The sequence below is a fragment of the Triticum aestivum genome, chromosome 1A (genome assembly GCF_018294505.1).
Source record: "Triticum aestivum cultivar Chinese Spring chromosome 1A, IWGSC CS RefSeq v2.1, whole genome shotgun sequence".
Taxonomy (NCBI): Eukaryota; Viridiplantae; Streptophyta; class Magnoliopsida; order Poales; family Poaceae; genus Triticum; species Triticum aestivum.
This window is the reverse complement of record NC_057794.1, coordinates 14,235,199-14,257,585: the sequence shown is the minus strand read 5'-3', so window position 1 is coordinate 14,257,585 and position 22,387 is coordinate 14,235,199. Positions and strand designations below refer to the sequence as shown.

Genomic DNA, 22,387 nt, shown 5'->3' with positions numbered 1-22,387 from the left:
CAGGCCAAACCAAACCCAGCACGCTGGGGGGCTGTTGGGAGCGCCGGCGGAAGCAACGGCCAATCCTACTCCCCCACGCATTTTTTTCCTTGCCACCTAATCACTTTTTGCCCCGCAATTCTTCTGAGGACACCAACGGCTGGGGATATGGATTCTTGGGGGCGCCGGCGGAAGAGTTTTTGCCCCCCCCCCCCCCCAGGACGTGCCATTTTTGGTCCGGCGATTGTCCTGGGGGGCTCAAACGGCTGGAGATGCCCTTATGTGAGCTGCTAATGATCATCATCATCTGTCAAATATACTACTGTATACATATGTGAGCTGCCAATGCTCATCTCAAGAAAGGATTGTATACCCAAAAGACCAGACCTTATACGGGCCTTATTCTATGAAACAATTTCAAAAAGGCTCACCCTGTATCCACTGCTAGTAGTGTCTATAAAAGAGCTCTTTTTCCCTACATCGGCAAGTTAATACTTTGATCTCTACCAACTGGAAGCACAGATAACTATATTTAAAAACAGGAACATCTGCTATCTTCATGAGTAAATAAACAGTAAAAAAGTAGATGACCAAACCCAAATATTTTCATGAATGTTACAGGTCATTTTTGTTAATGTGTAAGTACATCAAACATGTTCTAACAAGCAGGAAAATTGTAGAAACATTCAAATGATGAGCAGTTCCTAATTCCTATCATGGAATCACTGCATGATGCATTGCACTGAGCACCTTCTGTGTGATATGGAGATGGGCAGAGGCAAAGATCAAGGAATTAAAATTCGAAAAGAATAAATAAGCTATCAGTAAGCCAATAGAAATCGACACAGAAAAAATAAATAAGTTTACTTCAGTAGCCGATAGGGATCGACGCATTTTGAGACATAACTACCACAACAAAGATTCCATCATTGTAATAATAGCCTTAGTGCTGAATTATACTCCTTAAGATATGTCTCGGGCATTTTCTTCAAGTACCTTGTAGGCAACAAGAATGACAATGATTCTAGGGAATGAAATTCTCTCGCAAATAATCTGACTTGTATTGTAAATTCACCTAGCCGTATGAAAATCAAAACCAATCATTAAATAGGTTATCCAAAGAATTGATAAACAGACTTTAAGAGCGAAAGTGTTTTAACCTGAACTTCCACGAAATCATCAAAGCAGAAGTGGCTTCCCTCCCATCAATAAACTTCCCGGTGAACAGGAGAAGCATGACCATGGAGAATCATACCTGAATACCTTAATAGAGAGTCATAACTGTCTTGGCAATAGCACATCTCTTTGTCCCTCCTATTTCTTCAATCACATCAGAATACTAAAATTGACCATATACTGTTTTCAAGAGAACAAAAATGATCGATCAAACAATTGGTCTAATTCAAAAGTTTGTGTCCTTCATTCTCATAATCGTCAGTCTTCTTAACCAACTTCATCTTGCAATACAACATCTTTCTCCCAGCCCTCAACCCCATCCATCTTCATTCATAACACCATTTTTTAACCCTCTTTTCAAAATCAATCAGGTGAATATTTGAGAGCAGTAATTTGATCTCCCTCCTTATTGATTAGTAGACATAATATAACATTAAATCTTTCCACATGCAGTTGCTGGCAACCTCTGTCATTTAGTGAAGAGGTGGTAGCTGTGGTGTCAGAAAAAAATAAAAAAAAATAATGCATTGATGTATTGCAAGTTTCTTGAGACCAATATAATAGCTTTGAAGATTTCCTACACCAATCCCGACCTCATGGCATTCCAGACAGCCTATGTAGATGAAGCAAGTGCAACCATATCTTGTAAAAGGAAGATATATCAGCTTCACAAAGGTACTCCTGAAAATATCTCAATTAAAAATACACATCTCTCTATGGTTCCGCCTTCATCATAATGTTACCGCCATATGGAAGAAAGATATATATTACAAATATCATCCATATGTCAGTCAAAGGCTGAACAATTACTATTATGAAATACAAAAATATTAGACGTGATGGAAGATGGTTTCAGAAACACCAACGACGCGCACTCGTATTTTAAAGTCTTCATACTGTAGAGTTATCTCCCTGCAAGTTATGTGTGCTAAATAATCACAACACTTGGATAGCACCTACACATGGGATTATATATTCAATTCACATAATCAGTTCTTCTGCTTCTATAAATTGAGAATTGCATTAAAAAAGTACGTGTCTATCTAGTAGTACTACCTCCGTCTGAAAAAGCTTGTCCCTCAAATGGATGTATCTAGCACCAAGTTAGTGCTAGATATATCCATTTAAGGGACAAGCTTGGGACAAGATTTTTCAGACAGAGGAAGTATAAGATAAGGATTTGAATTGTTGATGCAAGGCCGGTGGAGCCGTGCATGGTCCACTTGCAAAGTGCTTTCGAGCATGGACGTCGTGCACATAGTGCAAAGCTGGCTGAAGGAGTTAATAGATTGGATCCCGGCAAGACTGCACATACTTAACGTTGGCAGCCCCTACCTTGATTGATTCCCATGCTGGCAAGGTTGCACACATAGAGGAAGACTCGATGGATTCTTGCCGGCTAGACTGCACATACTTAATGTTGGATTCCCCTACCTTGATTGATTCCCATGCTGGCAAGGTTGCACACATAGAGGAAGACTCGATGGATTCTTGCCGGCTAGAAACGAACAAAAGCAAGCACGCAGGTAATGCCTATTTCTTTGCAACAGATGCGTGTCGCCTGACGCAATGGGGGAAAACAATATGTATATAGTGATTTTACCTCAATAGATATTTTGGTACCTCCACTCCATTAGTATGAAATTTGTGATGTTGAAAACCTGAAAAAAGAAAAATAATGATCTCAGTGGCAATTGTGTCAGCTGTTGAATAGGTACAACATTTATTTCAGGATTACAACTGTTCTCTCCCATTGAACAATGGCTTGAATTCTTTCAAGAGAGAACCATACAGTAAAAAGCTTCAGAACACAATGTACTCTGAATCAGGTCATATTCAGGCCATATACATCGAGCTTATACTACCAAAAAATATCAGCTAGAAATCTAGCAAGTATCTTCAAGGATCAAGAACATGAAAGAGGAATAATGACGAAAAAACTAAAAAAACTAACCTCCATATGGAAGCATTAGATGCACTTGTGAGTCCAAGCATATTATCTGCAATAAATAGAAAACAAGTACATAATTATATTTTTCTTGTGGGCAAAATGGTAGACGGTGATAGAATGCCCGTGCGTTGCTACGGGCAAACACCGGATGACCATGCATTGCCATGAAATAATAGAAATATACACATTTATCAAATTGTTATTTTAATTCAGAAATACGTTGTTAAGCATGATGGCATCTGGTTTCATCAAATAGTGACAAATTCAAACTCTCTCCGGCTTCTTTCTTTCTCGGCGGTCTTGGTGTATACTAAACCAGAAAATCGCTCGCCACCAAAGAACATATACCATCCATTACTAAATACTATCAATATCACTCAATTCACACCTCCATGCGTGTCACTACTACAAGGTACACAAAATCTGACAATTCCTTGTAATGAGCCTCTTAATTTCAGCAATAATAGCACAAAAAGAGAGATCCAACTTCCGAGAGTGTTCTCTATCAATAGCATGGCCATTCCATTCTTCATAGCAACAATCAGCCTTAAAAAACACTGTAAATTGTTTAAGTTCATGTCCAATATTAGGCCCAAATTGTTAACTGCGGCCATTGGTAAGTATGTAGAGCACAAGATATTCACCCTTTGGCTGGTCCCTCTCTAGCATTTTTCCCTTCTTGGATTTAATCACACTACTTCACGTTCTGTGTTGGATCTTGTAGGTAACCCATGCTCCATCTCTGTTCTAAAAAAGCAGCTAAACCTTTTGCTAAGTACCTGGCCCACTCATCCGACTACCATCTAAATTCAAAAGCTCTTCCACCCTAAAAATTAATAAAGTTAATTAGAAACACAGACGAACCAATAAACCATCAAATGCAACCTTCAATAAAAAGCTGGTTGTATATAGGAAAGGGTTCATATATCTTGAATCAAGATTTTTTTTTACAATGTCATGAACCTGGGGCCAACGGCGTACTCGCAGCGGCTGATGAGCCTTTGGCCACTGCCTACACTGTGCTCGCGCACGCCGCTTCGCTGCTGCCGCAAGCACCGGCCACACTCCCCGCCGCAAGCAGCCGAAATGATGGAACTCCATGCCATCATAAGCCAATCCAGATGTTGAATTAAGGCTAGTACGACATCCCATATTTGAGGATTTGCACCCGGAAGATTGCACTCAACACGCCAGTTGAAACCAAGATTAATAATACAGATACAAAGAAAACAAAGATAAGCAGGAATAGGATGTTGATGGCCTGCTCACTTGGTCCCTCTAGACCCAATAAGCTCATCTCACTGCGGCAATATCGCTAACAGTTCAGAAATATTACAAAATAACACAATAGCACACGCAGTAGCAGTAGCAAGCAACATTCCCTGCACTCTTCCATCTAGTGGCCATCCTCTCCGTGCTACCTCCACCACCATTCAAGATGGCAACGGGGACGAAACCCATCGGGTTTTGCCTTCCCAAACCCATCCCCACGAGAAAATTGTAAATCCGTCCCCGTCCTCATCATCGTGTGCGGGGCTAGTTTTCTGCCCGTCCCCTAAACCCATCGGGTTTCGGGGAACCCACCATAAAATCAAAATATTTAAACAAACAGAGTGGCGACAAAGAATAACACTTCAACAACAAAACAAGCACATTTCAGCAGCATAACTTGAGTAAATTTCAACAAAAAATAATAGTAGATGGTTCAACAGCTATATAAGTTCTGAAGTAGAACTAATAGTTCACAAATCACTTTAAAGTTGGAATCATCATGGCATCTTTCACATCTCCAAGCCTCCAAACGACCATCTTCAAATCTTCCAATGCCAAATCAAAGTGCCAAGTACTAGGAAAGATCAAAACTCGCTCAAGCTAAAGTTAAACATGAGAAAAATATGCACAAGTCCAAAAACTTTGTCCTTATTCATTGTCAGCATCTATGAGAATCAAATAAGTAGTAACGAACATCTTATGAAATATAGCAACAAGATAATGATAAACTTTATGATGATATGTAAAGAAAGACACACCTTTATATTTGTTTCTTATCCAATCTTGTGAACACATCAAGGCCTCTAAGATTTCGGGGGTAAGATGACTACGGTGATAAAAAAATAATGTAATTTCGCGGGTATTGCCGGGTTTCGGGTTCGGGGACTACCGAAACGGGTGTAAACCCACGAAACGTGTCGAGTTGTATAATGTGCCCAACAACATCCCCGCGGGGATGAAAAGATGACCATCCCCGTCCCCTAATAGGGTAAAAACCCACGGGGACGCGGGTTTCGGGGCCCCATTGCCATCTTGAACCACCACCACCACCCCCACACCAAAAGCTCATCTATACTCTGGATCCATGTGATCTCTCAGTTCTCTCTGCTCTCTCACGCAGAAAACACAACAACAAGCAAGCCTCTCTAGCCTCCCCCAATCCAACTAAATCAGAGGGGAAATCTCTATTACCTGGTGGCTAGTGGCTTGTACCTGATTGATCCATAACTGGGTGGATGGATCTCCGGCTCGCGGTAGTATGTGTGTTCTCAAACTCGCGTGAAGAAGAAACATGTACCTGTACGAGAGGTCGAGAGCTTTACAGCAGGAACACGCCATGGAGCCTGTCTCCTCTGCATCCTTCATTCATCTCGTTCTTTGAAGAAGACAGGCATCCCTCGCACACGTCGGCGGCGGCGGCAACGAAGAGGCGGTGATGGCGGAGGCAGTGGCCCATCCCGGAGATCTCGCCTGCCGCCTGATGGACGTCCTCCGCGCTGAAGAGCCGGTCGATGCGGGAGCAGTGCAGGCATGGCAGCATGAGGCCGAAGTAGGCCGTGAAGCGGGCGACGGCGTGGGAGAAGAGATTGTTGAGCGCGAGGGAGACGGCGAGCTCGCCCCCGCCCTCCTCCGCCAGAGAGAGCTCGGCTGCGGGAGCGGGAGCGGCGCCCCGGCGCGCACATCGTGGGGAGCCTGGCCAGCGCCGGCGGCGGCTCCACTCGGTCCTCGGCGGCGGCTCGTCTTGGATCTCGGCGGCGGCTCGTATTGGGGGCTGGGGCGTCTTTGAGAGATCGTAGGATAGAATACATAGATCGATAGATCGAGGGGAGCCTTGCTGGCTGTTTTTTTCTACGTGCGGGGAAGGGACGAGAAAACCGACGAAAAAAAACCAGCGAAAAAACCCGGACGAAAATGGTGGGACGAAAATAAAACCCGGAACGCGGCCTACCAACTGAGACATTAGGAGTAGAGATTAGAAGTAGAGATAACTCATCGGAGGCCGCAGAGACACGAAGTTGAAGACGGCGATTAAACGAACAGCGGCCAGCGGAAGAACGATCGAACGATCCGAAGGAAAAGGGAAACGTGAATCCAGCGATTCCTTTCCTTTTTTTTGAGCATAAAAGCTAGGCTTTATTCATTTGTTGGTATTGCTACCGGTATTACAGAAGTGTCATGTGGTAGCCCCAGCCAAATATATCGGCCATGAACCAATTTTACAGCATGCATAGCTAGTTTATGAGGCTCAAAGACTCTAGATTCAAACTTAAAACAACAAGAACTAAAAGAAGATTGCCACGAAGTTATTTCTTTCACCACTCCACCGTAGTTTCCACCTGATTTTTTTTGATATGCTTCACTACCTCTTGATAGTCCGACGCAATCACCAAATTCTGAAGCCCCAGATCTTCAGCCAGAGATAAGCCTTATCTGCATGCAATCAGCGATTCCTTTCCCGTGCACGTCATGTTTCATGTGCACGTAATGTGCCTGTACGAGGTGGAAACATGGGCCAGGCCACACCTCTCGTTTTCTTTCCTGTACGCTGAGGGCTGAGGCGTCGCTGAGTTTGTCTTCGTTTTTTCCCCTTGAAGTATACCTACGTTTTTTTAAGGGAATGAAGTATACCTACGTTACTACGTACAGATACCGGGAGGGGCCCCTGTCATTTGCGGGGCCCGGGGCGGCCCTGCACGTGCCCATAAGAATCAGCGTTTGGGAGCCACGGGCGTCACCATTAAATACTTGAATCGATTTGAAAAACCTGACATAAAATTTCATCGTTGCGTATGCACAACAAGAAACATTAACCTTGCCGTTCCGAGGAGCTGACAAGAATCTATGCTGGAGCTCCGTCTAATCCGCTCCGACGAACGAATTTGAGGAGGATCTATACCCGGAAAACTGACACGAACAAGAAATGCCGCCATCCGTTCGATCGCCACCCTTGCGAGAACCAAAACCTACCTATCTAAGCCGAGGCACTAGGAATACCCTCCCCACCGTTGTCCGCTAGAGCGGCAAGCGTAGGGAGGCGAATTTACAGACTCATCGGTGGAGATCAAAGGGAAGGCAGCTTTCCTCAGTCGTCTTGCGACTCTTAAGATACGACATGAAGCATCAAACTGTAACTGCTTCCAAATGGAATGTCCATGTACAAATATGTGCTAACCATTGCCATTGTTCAGATGCGATCTTCAAGAATAGATCCTGGCAGCACATATTTTGATAAGTTTTTCTTTGACTAATTTGCATTACACTAGTATCTCATTACTACTACCTCCGTCCTGGTTTATTAGTCCCTATTGTATTTTATGGCAAATTTTAACCATAGATTTAACTAACAAAATGGTCGTGTATGTCACCAAAACTTATATCACTGAAAATTATGTCCAAATATGAATCCAACGATATAATTTTTGTTGACATGCATTAACCGTTTTTTAGTTAATCTTTGATCAAAATTTGGCATAAATTACAAAGAAGACCAATAAATCAGGACGAAGATAATAGTACAAAACATACATGCCATCTTTGGTGGTGCAAAAACCACATTTATGGCGGTATTACCAACCACGAGGGATGGAGCTGAAACAAAAGTCATCCTGATGCATCACTTTAGGCTACTCATTTTTTTAAAGTAGGAAGACCCTCGGCCTCTGCATCTTGGCGATGCATGCAGTCACTTTAATAATAATTCCCAAAAGACCTTTAAAAAATACAACAAAAAGTTGAAGCTACCGTCTAGGCAACATCTGTCGCTATTCCTATCCAATTGATGAAAGGATGCTGATAGTCCGGGCCTAATACCACATACCTGGCAGCCAAGCTTAACATCTAAGGCCTGAGGCCCCAACCAAGCCACTTGCCGGGTCTAGGGCACACACCAGTCCGGCGCGCTCTCAAAGGCTGTCACCGCCAACTGCCATCACTCCATCTTCAGAGTTGTACTGACGCATCAACCTTGCTCAGTCTAGCTGTCATCGACGCCACCACGGCGCTCAATGGCACCACCTCCCTGCGCGCGAATAGCTGAGCACGTCGCGGTCGCCATCGGTACACCTCAACACCATGCCGCCAAGTACCAGCAGCCGACACAGCTTGAAGTCTTTGGAAGATCTGTCATGCATAGCACCTGCCGACCAGGCATGACAAAGCGTAGCACCTGTCAGTCAGGCATGACTTGACATCTCCACCGAAACTCCGTGCAAGACGAAACCAGTCCACCTCCTGCCTTTGACTTCGAGTGCTGCTCCACAAATGATGCTCCCAAGAGAGACACGACACCGCAGTGCCGCCATCGTCCGATCTGGAACACCAGATCCCAGGGTTTCCCCGGGAGTAGCATGAGTGGGTCCGCAGTAGTTACACGACGATGCCTTCATCAAGGTAACGGCGTAGAACGCCGCCATCGCCTGCCGTCGGCTCGGTTTTTACCGGCAACCATGTCTCCCCAACTCGCAGCCGGGACTAGATGATGGATATCGAGATCCGACCACCCAGCCTCTAGCCGGCCACCTTCGACGAAGAAGGCTTTCCCCGGCGCTGAGCCTCCACCGCCTCGACGCGCGCATGTTAGGAGGCGCCGGGATATTCGCCTCGTGCAGGAGGTAGGCCTCCCACTCGTGCAGCGAGCGGCGGCCGCAGCCATTGGTCGTCGCCCCATCTCCAGGGAACCTCTCGCCCATCGTTGCGGCTGCGAACGGGAAGATGGGAAGAGGAGAGAGGTCGTCGTCGGCGGCTGTGCATGAGGAGAGAGGGGGTTGCGGGTGGGTGCCGCCACCGGCGAGGGAGGCGCTGCTTTATATAGCGGTCGGGAGGCGTCGTTGTGTGTAGGCGTGGCGGGAGGGGGAGCGTAGTCGCGCGGCGCCGCTCGTGAGGAATCAATGGAAGGCTGACCGGCGACAGCCTTGGCATTGATTCCCCGCGGGAAACCGAGGCGTTGAGGACGACGAGATGAGGTGGGGTCGCTAACTCGGCGGGCCCGCTATTCGTTCGCGCCAAAATCAATCGCCCCGGCGCCCCCCAGCGCGCCGGGTTCAGTCTGGGTCCGCCAGCGCTAGTTTCGGGCCTAACCAGTGAAAAACAGTCTTCTGGGGGCGCGGCTGGGCCGAATTTTCGGCACCGACGCTAAAAAAGGGCCGTGGGGGGGGTGAGGGGCTGTTGGGGGGCGCGGCTGGAGATGCTCTTAGCTTCGATGGTAACTAATTTCTTGGATTTGGGTGGGAATCGAACATAACGGATAGAAATTTTATCCCGACGTCCGCTCTTAGCGCTCCCGTTGTAGATGCCCTTTCTATATTATAGAGCGGAGTGAGTACCTTACAAAATCTCATAAAGCAACTGAATGCATATTCTCTTTTAATTGTGGGACCGTGAGTCCCTCTTTCTCTCCACTACCTATGATCATCCCATTGTAACACGTAGCTCCAACACGCCAACAATTTATAGCTGCAGGCGGTGCGATATGTTGGACAAATACATAATACAAAATGATACATGGAAGCCTGTATTTTTTTTTCATAATTGTGTATTTTAATGTGCCATTTAAATAATGTCGAACAGCTCTCGAATTGCATGAAACTATAGTAAAAAAATGTAAACTTAGTGTGTTGTTGAAACAATATGCAGTCGATGTCTCAAAGGTGCAAAAATATGCTTGGTCACACATACCAAAAACTTGGCGCACCTTCAAACTCCTGTGGTCAGCAGCAGGGATGCGTAGGAATGATGTTATGTTTTTGTAGCATAATCTGTTGGGTTTTTCCCACATGATCGAAGAAATAAAAATCAAGTAATACACGCGCATGAAAATTTCTAGTCAAAGGCCGCATGGGGGACCTCAGCGGGGCTGCCGCCATGCCAGGTAGGTACCGTAGGGCCACGAGGACGGTGCCCACTGGTCGGCGGCTGCTGTGCAGGAATGGTAGGGCCCTCGAGCTCGAAGGGTGGAGAAGCGGCAGGTGATGATGTATTCATGTTCCTGAAAGGAAAAATGCTCGTCGAAAATGACATGGCGTGAAGTTAGTACACGGCGTGTAGTAGGATCATATCAGCAATATCCCAGTGATCGGGAGGGTATCCGAAGACAGTTTATGGGGAGTAGTGGAGGCGGTATTGGGGTAGCATAAGCAACGAAAAACACGAAGATGGTTGTACTCAGGCGGGGAACCAAACAAGAGTTGGTGAGGTGTGAAGTTTTGCCGAGGAAAACAAGGGAGAAGATTGAGAAGCTTTAGCCCAAAACCTGGGAGGGAGATGAGCATGAAATAATAAAGTACAGACACTAACCGTACTAATTAAAAGCTTCAGCCCAAAACCTGGGAGGGAGATGAGCATGAAATTATAAAGTACGGACACTATCCGTACTCAAAGCTTCAGCCCAAAACCTGGGAGGGAGATGAGCATGAAATAATAAAGTACGAACACTGCCATTCAAGGTTCGAAGAACGCATTCAGCACGACCATTTTGCTGAGAAGTATATGGACACGATAAGCGAAGATGGATACCATCTTGTGCAAAAAAATCACGAGATGCATTATTATCCAACCCCGGACCATTGACAGTCTGAAAAGCCATTATGTAACGCTAAAATTGGGTGGTAACAAAAGCATGAGAACGAGAGATGATGGGGAAGACATCTGATTTTCTATGTAAATAAAAAGTCCAAGCATAGTAGGAAAAGTCATCGAGTATGACAAGATAATACTGAAAGTCCGAAACACTTTTTATAGGGAAAGTCCATGCATTGCAATGCATAAGAGCAAAAGGGAAACGAACGTGCTTCCCCGATCTAAGCATGACATGTTATAGGGGGTGATTTATTACAAGACGAAAGCCAAAGGTCTGGAGACAAGTGGGTAGAGTCCGCCCGAGCTATCACATCGGAGAATCAGCTCTTGTGTACGACGATCCTTGGCAGAAAAAACAAACTCATCAAATTCAACAGTGGTAGGATTTGTGCGAGTTAAAGAACAAACATAAAATTTTATATAAGATTAGGAATGACAACGATATTGCGTAAGTGAATTGGGGAGGAGGTGGGAAGGGTAGAGGTGCCTGTGTGGGTGATAGAAAGAGAGGCACCATTACCGACAATGACAGAAGACGATGTGAAGGAAAGGGAGGAAGAAGAGAGGATACCGTGGTTGTTGGCCCCGTGTGAAGAAGAGCCAGTGTCGAGGAACCAGTCGGAGCGGCCGCCTCCGACACCGCTATGCTGGAGGGAGAAATTGTCTAGGGTGGCGTGGAGCTGCTCTGGTCCCATGTTGTCCATTGAGGCTGCAGGGGCAGACCATAGCCCGGGTACGACGGCACGTAGCCGAGACATGGCTGCCCAAGGTGGGTGGCATAGGTGTGAGATGTGGAGACATCGGGGCGTGGGCCGAGGAGACCAGCGCCGGAAGCATGCCAATTGGGTGGCCATGCCTCGAGTATACCGGATATTGGATAGCTTTTGGCGGGCCAGAACAGCGAGGGAGCATCCCGCGTGGTGGTGGGTTTGGGATCGCCAGGTGGCACACCGGCACCCGACTGGGGTTGTTGCTTTCCAGTCCTTGCCAGGGCTGCGAGCATGGTAGTAGGAGGTGCGGGGGAGCGAGGACCAGGAGGGGAGGTTGGCGATGAGCATCATCATCTAGACGTGTTCAGCATTACGGGCAAGGTGACAATCTTCCTGGAGGAGTACACGGTGGGCACGGGTGAAGGTGAGACCAGCAGGGCTGATGGTGAGGGCGGACATGGAGTGGCTGGAGTCGCCGTTGAGCCCATTGATGAGGATGAGAAGCATGTCATGAGTGTTGATATAGAAACCCACACCACGAAGGGTATCAGATAAACACTTGAAACGACTGGCGGAGGCAGTGACGATCAGATCGCCCTACACGAGGTTGTGACACTTGCGCTTTGTGAAGATGGTGCGCCGGAGGTTATTGTTGAGGAAGAGGGCGGTGATGGTTGTCCAGATGTGCTCGGTCAAGTCGGAGGTTTGGATGATGATCTCAAGGGTGTCTTTTGAGACGGTGGTGTATAGCCATGAACGGTGCATTGGTCGATCTAACTCCACCAACATCACCGAGCATCATGGTAGCGTCGACCGAGCCGTCTAACATGATCGAGAGGGCCGAGCTTTTGGAAGGTGAGGTTGACAAAGGCCTGCTAGATGAAGATGTTGGACTCGTCAAAGTCGATGATGGCGACAACATGGTTGCGGATGTTGATGAGTTGGATAGTAGTGGCGGTCGCGACGGCGGGGCGAGGCGCTGCTGGGGTGAACGGGTTGGTGTGGTCGGAGGCCATCGGCGAGTGGGGAGAGAAGCCAAAGGAGTCAAAGTCCATGAGCAGGGGCGGCTAGGGCTAGGGCTAGCAGCGATAACTATGGTGCGAGGTCTTAGGAAAGCAAAACTGATACCATGCCTTTGTGGCTTCATAGGCCTCGATGGATTGGGCGGGCAGTGGATGATGCACGCACTGCTTGGAGTTGTTGTTGCTAAACCGTGGCGTCGTTGTCTAGTTGAACTCCATGTCCTCATCATCGCTAAACCCAGGCGGCAGCCATGTCGATGACGGTACAGGTGAAGAAGGGCAGCGACAAGAAGCATTGGCGGAAAACATGCAACAAGGGGAGGAGCGGGGCTCCTCCTCCACCACTCGGTTAAAACACCGGGAGGCAGGCCGGCCAGGACGGGGCACATGCATAGTTCCGCAACCATCGGGGCGGTGGCAAGGTGGGGACTTGGGGAAAGGGTGGGCAGTAGCGGAGTGGTGGGTTTTTGGTGTGAGAGAGAGGTAGGGCACGCGGGGTGTATCGCTGGGAGCGGTGGAGCGTCCATAGGTGGGGTGGGATGTGCATACGAGAGTGGAGGGGGTTTATATATGCGAGATCACGGGCGGGAAAGGGCATGAGCAAACACCGAGAATTGGAAAAGTTTGGGGACCGTACTATTGGTGATGTGTCTTGTAAAGGGTCAAATGGTGCTTCAGAAGGAGCGGGAGGGGCCCAAAGCACAAACCCATCACGACTTTCTCGCGATCCATTATTGGGCCTTTCTCGCGATAGGCATTCGCCCTACTTTATAAAGAAAGCACCAGCCACATCCAAACAACAAGTGATCCAAGTACAAGGAAAGTAAACAAGAGGTCTGATGGGGCAACAACGCAAGACATGCCCAAAAGTGAAAAGGAAAGGCGTTGCATGACTCCTCGGAGACGAGGAATCAAGTGCTAGCTAGGGGGTGAGGTGAACTAACAATCGAGCACCTAAAGGCCATCCAGCATGGCACCTAGCCGGCCTTTGTCCCGCCGCCTACAAAGCGGGTGCAACTGCTGCAAAAATACCAAGAATTTAAACACAAAATTGAACCACGTTGCAAGAAGACCCTCTCAATGACCATCTTATTATGCGTAATCATAAGGTCTAAGCCTTAGCCGCGAGCACCAACCAGAAGATACGCCTCCTCTTTCCATTACGGTGCACGTGGAGATCTAAGAATTCACCCAGTCCTGAGGCCTACCACTGGCCTCATGGAGAAATCTCCACAAGACACGGGAGGCGGGACAAGCAAAGGGGACAAAAGGTCATTGCCAAGTCAATGTCTCTTTCCCACCTCTGTACCCAGCGAGCGGCGGTCATAGAGCAACTGCTATACAAAAACTTTGTTTTCAGTGGCAGTGGAGCTTTCCACAAAGGAGTGGACCAAGCATGGGTCTTGGACCGACATCGAGTGTGGTATGCCAACCCGATAGAGAAGAGCCCCGAGGGGGCAAGGTGCCACGACACGGCGTCTGGGGTCGCCAATGGCGAAACCGAAAGGGCCTGCCATAACTTGGTCCATGCTAAGTTTCCTCGGGCCTGAATGTTTGTTGGAACGAGATGTTCTCATTCCCACTGCAAACCGCTGAAGCTACTAAGAGCATCGGATTGGAGCAAATCGCGAAAAGGGCCGAGAAGTTGGTGCTAAGCGAGATCCTACCGAGCCATGGATCAAGCCAAAAAAGGTACCCTCTCCATCACAAATGGAGATGCCGGTACCCAGGAGGATCTCATGCTTAATCACCTGAAGGGATTCCTAGAACTAGGATTCCTCCTTATGATCACACCCTAATAGGGAGCGGGCTTGGAGATACATAGATTTAATAAGTTGAAAACATAGCCCCCCTCGTCCCTAAGGATCCAACAAACCCGACTTCGGCACGAGGGCCACATTTGTGGGCCAATATACCAGAATACGCAGACCCCCTATTCTTTGGGGAAGCAGATATCAAGCCACTTCATCATATGGTACTTCTAACGCCCGTTGGACCCCCTGGCAAAACAAGCGCGAGAGCTCCTTCTCAAAGGCGCCATGAACCCCCTCTAGGAGGATATACAACCCCATCATAAACATGGGGAGGCTCGAGAGGCAAGAGTCGATGACCATAGCGTTCCTCCCCTTGGAGGTGAACCTCCTGCACCACAGCTTAGCCTTAACCTACTAGCGGGTCAAAGTCTAGGATCATGATCCTAATGTTACCGATCGACATCCCAAGGTAGGTGATAAAAAAATGAGGACAACTTGCAATTTAAGTTGTCCACAATCCGTTGTTGCTGTTCACGTGGGTAATACATGATCACCACTTCGCTCTTCTCAAAGTTGATCTTAAGGCCCGACATGGCCTTAGAGCAGAGGAGTAGGAACTTAAGGTTGATAGTATCAAATTCCAACTCCTCCATCATGATCATGGTGTCATCCTCATACAGAAGCTGGGTAATTTTTTATCATTACTGAAGGTGGGTAATACCCCCTCACTGATCTGCTACTGGGCTTTTCCCACGTGAATTCACCCACCATTGTTTTGTCGCAAATGCTAGATCATCCAGCTTCACGATCTTGTTTTGGCTGGCGCACGCGCTAGATGACAAGGGATCACATATTCTTGTCTTCTGCCTGTCTCTCTCCCGCTTGTGGTCTCTAATACACAGTGGAATTAAAACCAATCGCAGGAAAAGCACCCCACCAACCACGTCTCTGCTTGCCCACCCGTCCCGCAATTTCGCTGCAAGATCCTGACCCCATGTGCATGCATTTAATTTGCATTTTTCAAATTTTCAAAAAGCTATAACTTTTGAACCGATCATCAAAATTAAGATATGTTTTCACCACTAGGTTCTCCGTGACGAGGTCTTCGAAACTAGATCCCATTTGAGTATGTTTCGACTAACTTTTTTAATGAGCAACTTTGGATGAAACAGAAGCAACTGTAGTGTTATAGGAGCAACTTTCTGTTAGTCTACGTTGGATCACTGCCGATCATTTAAAAACCCTTTGAAATTGGCTACAATGACTATCAAGTTAACTAGCTTCATCTTTAAGTTTCCCACCATAACTAGCTTCGCCTCTAGGTTGATAGGCAACTTAGTTTTTTAGATAGACTAACATTATCCTAAGTTGCTTTCCATGACTAGCGAATAGCTTAATATCATTTTTAGTTGCACTAAATACTTTCCGGTATAGTAAGCAACTTAATTTCATAGATAGACAACTTAGCAACACTGATTGTCAACTTTTCAATGTATTGTGGGCAACTAAAACAATAATGACAAGCAACTATGCATCATTGGTAGGTAGCTTCAGAGTGTTTGTAGGCAACTTAGACGAACAATGATGAGCAACTTCATACTATTGTAGGCAACTAATTTGCGAAGTTAGGCAACTGAGCAGCAATGGTAGGCAACTAATTACCAATATCAAGCAACTGAGCATCAATGGTAGGCAATTTTACAGTATTTAAAGACAACTAAGCATCATCGATACGCAACTATTACCAATGCAAGGCAACTGGGCATTAATGGTAGGCAATTTCGGAGTATTTTTAGGCAACTGAGCTTACCAACGATAGGCATGTTGGGATAATGTTAGCAAAATTCACGGATACACTTAGTGCATTAAAGTTGCTTGCATGTAGCACTAAAGGCCCCTCATGTTTCATGTGATTTTCTCGTTTTTACACAAACTACCTAATAGGCAGTCCCACTAGACCAAAAAACTGAGTTTACTTCTCTATATTGCTACTTACAAGTGAAATTAGTCAATTGGTACCATGGTAACAAACTTAGAAGGATTCCTCGCTCATAGGTAGTCATACTAGGCAATAAAAAGTAGTTATTTTCGTATAACAATAAAGTTGCCTCCATAGCAACCAAAATTGCTCTATAAAAACCTTTGTTGAAACCTAACCATATGTGATCTAGTTTTGAAGAACTCATCATCAGAAACCCAACAATGAAAACGGATCTAAATTACTAAGCTCGAATCAAAAGTTATAGCTTTTAAATTATTTTTTTAAACCCCAAATAAATACACACGGGCTCTTGACCGGGGTAGCATGAAGTTTGGGGATCATATACTTTCCTTTTTCGATAGACTAGGATGACGTGGCACATCAGTTTCGTAATATGGAGAGTATGCTCGAGCACTCCATCCAGCGCCCGCGTGTTCCCTATCCATGTCATGAGCGATGGGGTTTTCGAGGGGCTACCCTGCCAGGATACCGTTGCAGTGGGCTTTGTAACGAAAAGAAGAGAGTATATCGGAGATTTCTTTGTTGCTTAATCTTGTTCTCGTTTTTTTTTCTTCCATACGATCCCAAATGGATCAGGTTCCACTATGAGACGATAGCGGAACAACAAACATGCTTTAGCATCCATGTGCAAAATAACAAAATGGTTCAGCTGCAGCAAAACGGTAACAACAAACATCAAAACAAAACAAAGCAAACAACCACCAAGAGAAACTACAAGTGAGCCAAAGCAGCGACCAACAGGCTCACAAAACCAAGTGTTCTGATTCATCTCTCTCTTCCATTTCTGGTCATCAGGATTTCCTTCCTCCTCGTTGTTATCTTTTTTTAAGCCCATCATTCATCTGACCACCGGAGGATTGTGATATTCTAGGTTTCTTCCATAGGGCCCATCATTCATCTTGTTTTCGTTTCTCTCAAAAGAAAAAACTCTTGTTCTCGTCACTCTCTTATATACAGAGCGAGCATGTATCTAACTTGGAATGCATGTGCACAGGATTGAGCCCTCTTTCATTGAAAGGTTCGACCCTTATGGTGCTCAGTCCTCAAGCTTGACGATGAAGAATCTATTGACGAGCAACTCGCAGCTGGCTGATGCAGTGGTGAATCGAGTTGTTGCAGTCGTTCTTCTAGTTCTATCGCTGGTTCAAAGTACGGTGTTGATCATGTGTATCGCCTCTGCGCCGTTCTTCCTGTTCCTTGGGATGCTCATCACCGCTTGGATTTCGGTACGCGGTCTAATGGACCATGACCATTACGGCGACACGGATGAGGGTAGAGTAAACATGGATCCGGTGCATAACGTCTTGTACACCATGTGTGTGGCCCAAAGTGCCTTGTGGCTGTGTAGAATCATGTTGCTGTTTTTGGAGGAGAGGGTAGTGAAACAAGTGAGCCAAGCATACGGCTTCCAAGATGGTGACCGTGCAGTTTTAGGCTACCTGGGCGAAGTCAGCAAGGGGTGCTTCAAGAACATATCATCTGCCAGAGAGAGGAACCTCATCACATATGCTGTAGAACTCATGGAGTCCAAGTCGCCTCATAGCTATCTTTCCGGGGCACTTATACTGGACAGACTACTCACCCGGCAGCATTCTCCTATTTTGATCAAACAAGAAGAAGAAAAGCAACAGCAACAGTTAGATTTAGAGGAAAAGACTGGAGCTCCTTTGGTTCAAAAGGATACGAAGAAGAAAGAGGGGAATGAGGAGAGTAACAAGAAGAGTGTGGAGATCATTGTGCAGCAGCGCAGGATGATAAAACGGTTGATTGGGTCTGCATCTTCCATAGGCATTCTCCACAGACTGCTTCAGACACTGGATTCGCAATGCTCATCCGACAGAAAGGTGCGGGAGGCCGCCGCGAGGATTGTGGAGCACGTTGCTGGCAGGATTCATTTGGAGAAGTTCCCGCAAGGGATCCAATGCGTATCTTCACTCATCAACACCTTTGAAGAATACCGCCGATTACAGCCATATCGGTCATTGCCGTCGTCATCAAACAGAAAAGAAGCCACTGTGATGACTCTGGCACCATCGCCAAACACAAAAAATTGTCAAGAACAGGAACAAGGCCGCAGCAGCATCAATACTTTGTCATTTGAGTCAAACCCAGAGTACTTAGAGTCAGACTCAGAGTCAGACTCAGACAGTGACATGGATAAACTATCATTCTCTGAGCTGGTGGCTATGGGGCACAACAATTTGAAGTTCAGTATCATGTATTGCAGGCAAAAAATTAGTAAGAGCAGCAACACTGCTACTGCTATTTCTTCTTCATCAAAGTCAAAGTCAGACAACGGCATCGATCGGCCATCGTCATCTAAGGCCAACAGGAGCACAACCAATCAGTTCCATGGCTACAAAGAGCTGTTGTTGACTGGCCTGCACATCCTTTGGAAACTTGCAGGCAGTGAGGACAACTGCACAGTCATAAGCAACACCAAACATCTTGTCTCCAAGATTATGGCACCTGTTATCTACGACATAGTGCACCACGCAGGTCATAGTGCATGGTCCACTCAAGTAGTAGAGAGATCACTTGGGGTGATACTTAGACTAATTGTGAATACCAAGGGAGACACTGGGGCAGACCTCCGTCAACAAATCTCAAGCGACAAAGGATCAATCGGCACTATGAAAAAAATTGTTGTCTGCGAAGAATGCAAAGGCGAGGAACTGCAGATGAAGGCCATGCAGATCCTGACGCATCTATGCATTGATGAAACTGCAAACAGAGGTAATCTAACTAAGGTGCTCGTGAGAATCTTCATTAATGGTGATAGCAGCAACACCTCCATCAGAAAGACTGCAGGCGAAACACTGGTGTTGCTGTTTCTCAGCAGCAAAAGCGTCGCCACCCTCCTCCCCAAGGAGGAACATAATGAGTTTATTGGTGGTCTTGCTAAAATACTTTTACAAGTTGGAGACAACGACACATGCAGAAAAAATGCTGCAGAAATTCTGGAGCATCTATGTATTCAGTTTGCTGAGAATGGTGAATATCTCAGCACACTCAAGAACACCATTACATGTGTGATGCCAGAGGTACCCACACACACGCTCCTTTCTTTATTTATTTCTGTTATTTATATACAAGCAAGGTGAATATTCCTCTTGCCTGTCATTCAATCATTCCCCTTTCATGACAATTGGCACACTTCCTTCTTTGCGTTTCTACAACATTTTGTTTTTGCAACTGTGAAGTAACCGCAGCAACTCATTCTATATATGCTAATATACATACTTTACGCTATTGTTATTAACATTGCAGGTACTCAGAGAAATATGTCATGGATCAACAGGAGAAGAAGAAAAGCCTGAGTATGCCAGATCAGATACTGACATCGAAAGCCAAAGCGAAACCAAGAAGAAAAGGAACAAGAAGAAGAATGCTTCATCCTCTCCAGGGCAAAACGAACAGCACAAGTTGTACGTCGCCCTGCTATCCCTCTGTGTGACGGCGTGTGAGAAATTACACCTTGATCTGAATGCAATTTCGCTGGGACAAGCTATGGATCCAGGAGAATGTGTTGCATTCAGCCTTGCAACAAAGATGGTACAGCTAAATAGGGACCTCATCACCGCCGACAGCCTGACAGCAATGAAGCTTACCACTAGGATGGTGATAGCAGCAATGAAGAAACTCGAGGGCAACGGCACCACTGTGGACCGAGCTAATCTGGAGAGCCTCATTGACTCCCTGTCTAGTGTTTCAGAGACCATGTTGGATCTGGAGGGATGCATAGTTTTCGCGATGACGAAACCTGCCACTGTCGACACCCTCCATTCCCTCGTGAAACAAGCACGGCAACTTCATGCCAAAATACAGGACCAAGACTTGGAAATAGTGGCAGCTAGCTAGCTCTCTCAGGGCAAACAAGCTAGATTATTTGCTATGGATTTATGACAGACTTTTTTTCTTTTGATATATGGATTTGTGTATGTTCATTCACCTGTACTGTATTCTATTAAACTACATCGTACTACCATGTTTTCTGTGTCTCATCGTGTGAGCGCATTAACATTTTATTTCTATGATTTTTAAGTGATGGAAATTACCCTCTCAATGTCTATCTGCTAAACATATACTTGTCCCAAAGTTTGTGCGGCACAGACGCACAGTTGTGGCATACCCGATTAAATGTCTTAGATCAGATGATAGGGGCTGAGTTAATTATCTTTTTGAAGAAAAAAAAACTTGGTGTTAACATTTGAGTAGTATACTATGTGGTAAAGGCAACAGATTAAACACGCAAATACAAGAAGTCAGTGTTGCAAGTACAAGGACTTACAAAATACAAAGTTCCATTGGTAATATCATTCACACATGACAAATCCCTGCAGTAAATATATGAACCAGGAACAGATTATCAGAAAAAAGTATCAAAGGCAGCTTATAAGTACCAAGGGAATTAACACAGAGCATCATCATGTGAAGTAGGGAACTGAACAAGATTTTCATAGCAGGTGGACTCTAAAACCATTATAAGTTTCACAGCTCCAAGCAATCTACTGACGCCAAACTATTATTGCACTAAAATCACAAGTTTCATCTGCATCTTGAATAGGAAAGTTCAGTTATGTGCGTTAATACTGTCCCAGTAATGCTGCTACTGAATTTCATATTCTGGATGCGTAAGTACTGTGAAAAATTGGTACAGGGCTGGAGGAATAACTAGAATCTAATTTGGAACAAATATACCGAACTAGGAACAAATCTGCTGTGTAGTGTGGGCAGGGTCCGCAGCATAAGTTGCATTACCAACAACGACAAGAAGAAGAACGATACATCGTCCCCTCCTAAGCAAAACAAACACCACAAGCTGCATGTTGCTCTGCTATCCCTATGTGTGACGGCATTTGACAAATTAAACATTGATCTAGATGCGATTTTGCTGGGAGAAGGAAGAGATCAAGCCAGAGATCCAGCAGAATGTGGTGTGTTCAGCCTTGCGCTGAAGATGGTACAGTTAAACAGGGATCTCATCACCACTGACAGCCTGATAGCGATGAAGCTTACCACTAGAATGGTGATAGCAGCAATGCAGAAACTCAGGTGCCATAGTACAGGTGTCGAACGAGCTAATCTGGACAGCCTCATGGACTCGCCGTCCAGCGTTTCAGATACCATGATGGATCTCGAGAGCTCCATGGTTTTTGCCACAGCAGCCACGCCTGCCACTGCCGACACCCTCGATTCCCTCGTGAAACAAGCACGGGAACTCCAGGGTGAAATAAAGCACCAAGACTTGGAGATAGCGCCATCAAGCTCCTGCTAGCTCTCAGTGCAAGCAGTAGAGATTATTTGCTATGGGTTTGCGTCAGACTTTTTCTTTTCATATATGGATTTGCATCGGTTCATTCGCCTGTACTGTACTATTCTATATTGCACTACCATGTTTCACCCATGTCATGGGTGGGCATGTTAACTTTCATTTCCTTGATTTTCAAGTGACGGAAAATTGCTCTCTCAATATCTATCTGCTACATATATACTTGTCCCAAAGTTCGTGCCGCACAGTTGCAACATATTCGGTGCAAATGTCTTACATCAGATGACAGGGGCTGAGTTAATTATCTTCTGGAAAAAACTTGGTCTTAACCATTTGAGTAGTACTATTTGGTAAAGGCAAATGATTAGACACGCAAACACAAGAAGTCAGCGTTGCAAGTAAGCGGGCTTACAAAATACAGAGCTCCACTGGTAATATCATTCACAGATGATAAATTCCCGTAGTAAATTATGAACCAAGAACAGATTGTCAGAAAATGGCATCAAAGGAAGCTTATAAGTACCAACCAAATTAACACAGAGCACGATTAGGTGAAGTGGGAATTGAACAAGATTTTCACAGCAAGCGAACTCTAAAACCATTATAATTTTCACATCTCGAAACAAATATTTTGAGAGAACTACACCATCCGAGTATCTTACTCACGGCGAACTAT

The 22,387-nt window shown here is 45.8% G+C and overlaps 1 protein-coding gene across 1 annotated transcript in view; it reads left to right on the top strand.

Moving 5' to 3' along the window:
• Positions 1-20,487, top strand: part of LOC123071436 (uncharacterized) — a 26,406-nt gene extending 5,919 nt beyond the window's left edge. The window contains exons 2-3 of the mRNA XM_044495016.1: positions 17,434-19,483; positions 19,710-20,487. Coding sequence (XP_044350951.1) covers positions 17,434-19,483; positions 19,710-20,300 — 2,641 coding nt within the window. The 3' untranslated portion in view covers positions 20,301-20,487. The remainder of the gene's footprint in view (positions 1-17,433; positions 19,484-19,709) is intronic.
• Positions 20,488-22,387: the final 1,900 nt, after the last annotated feature.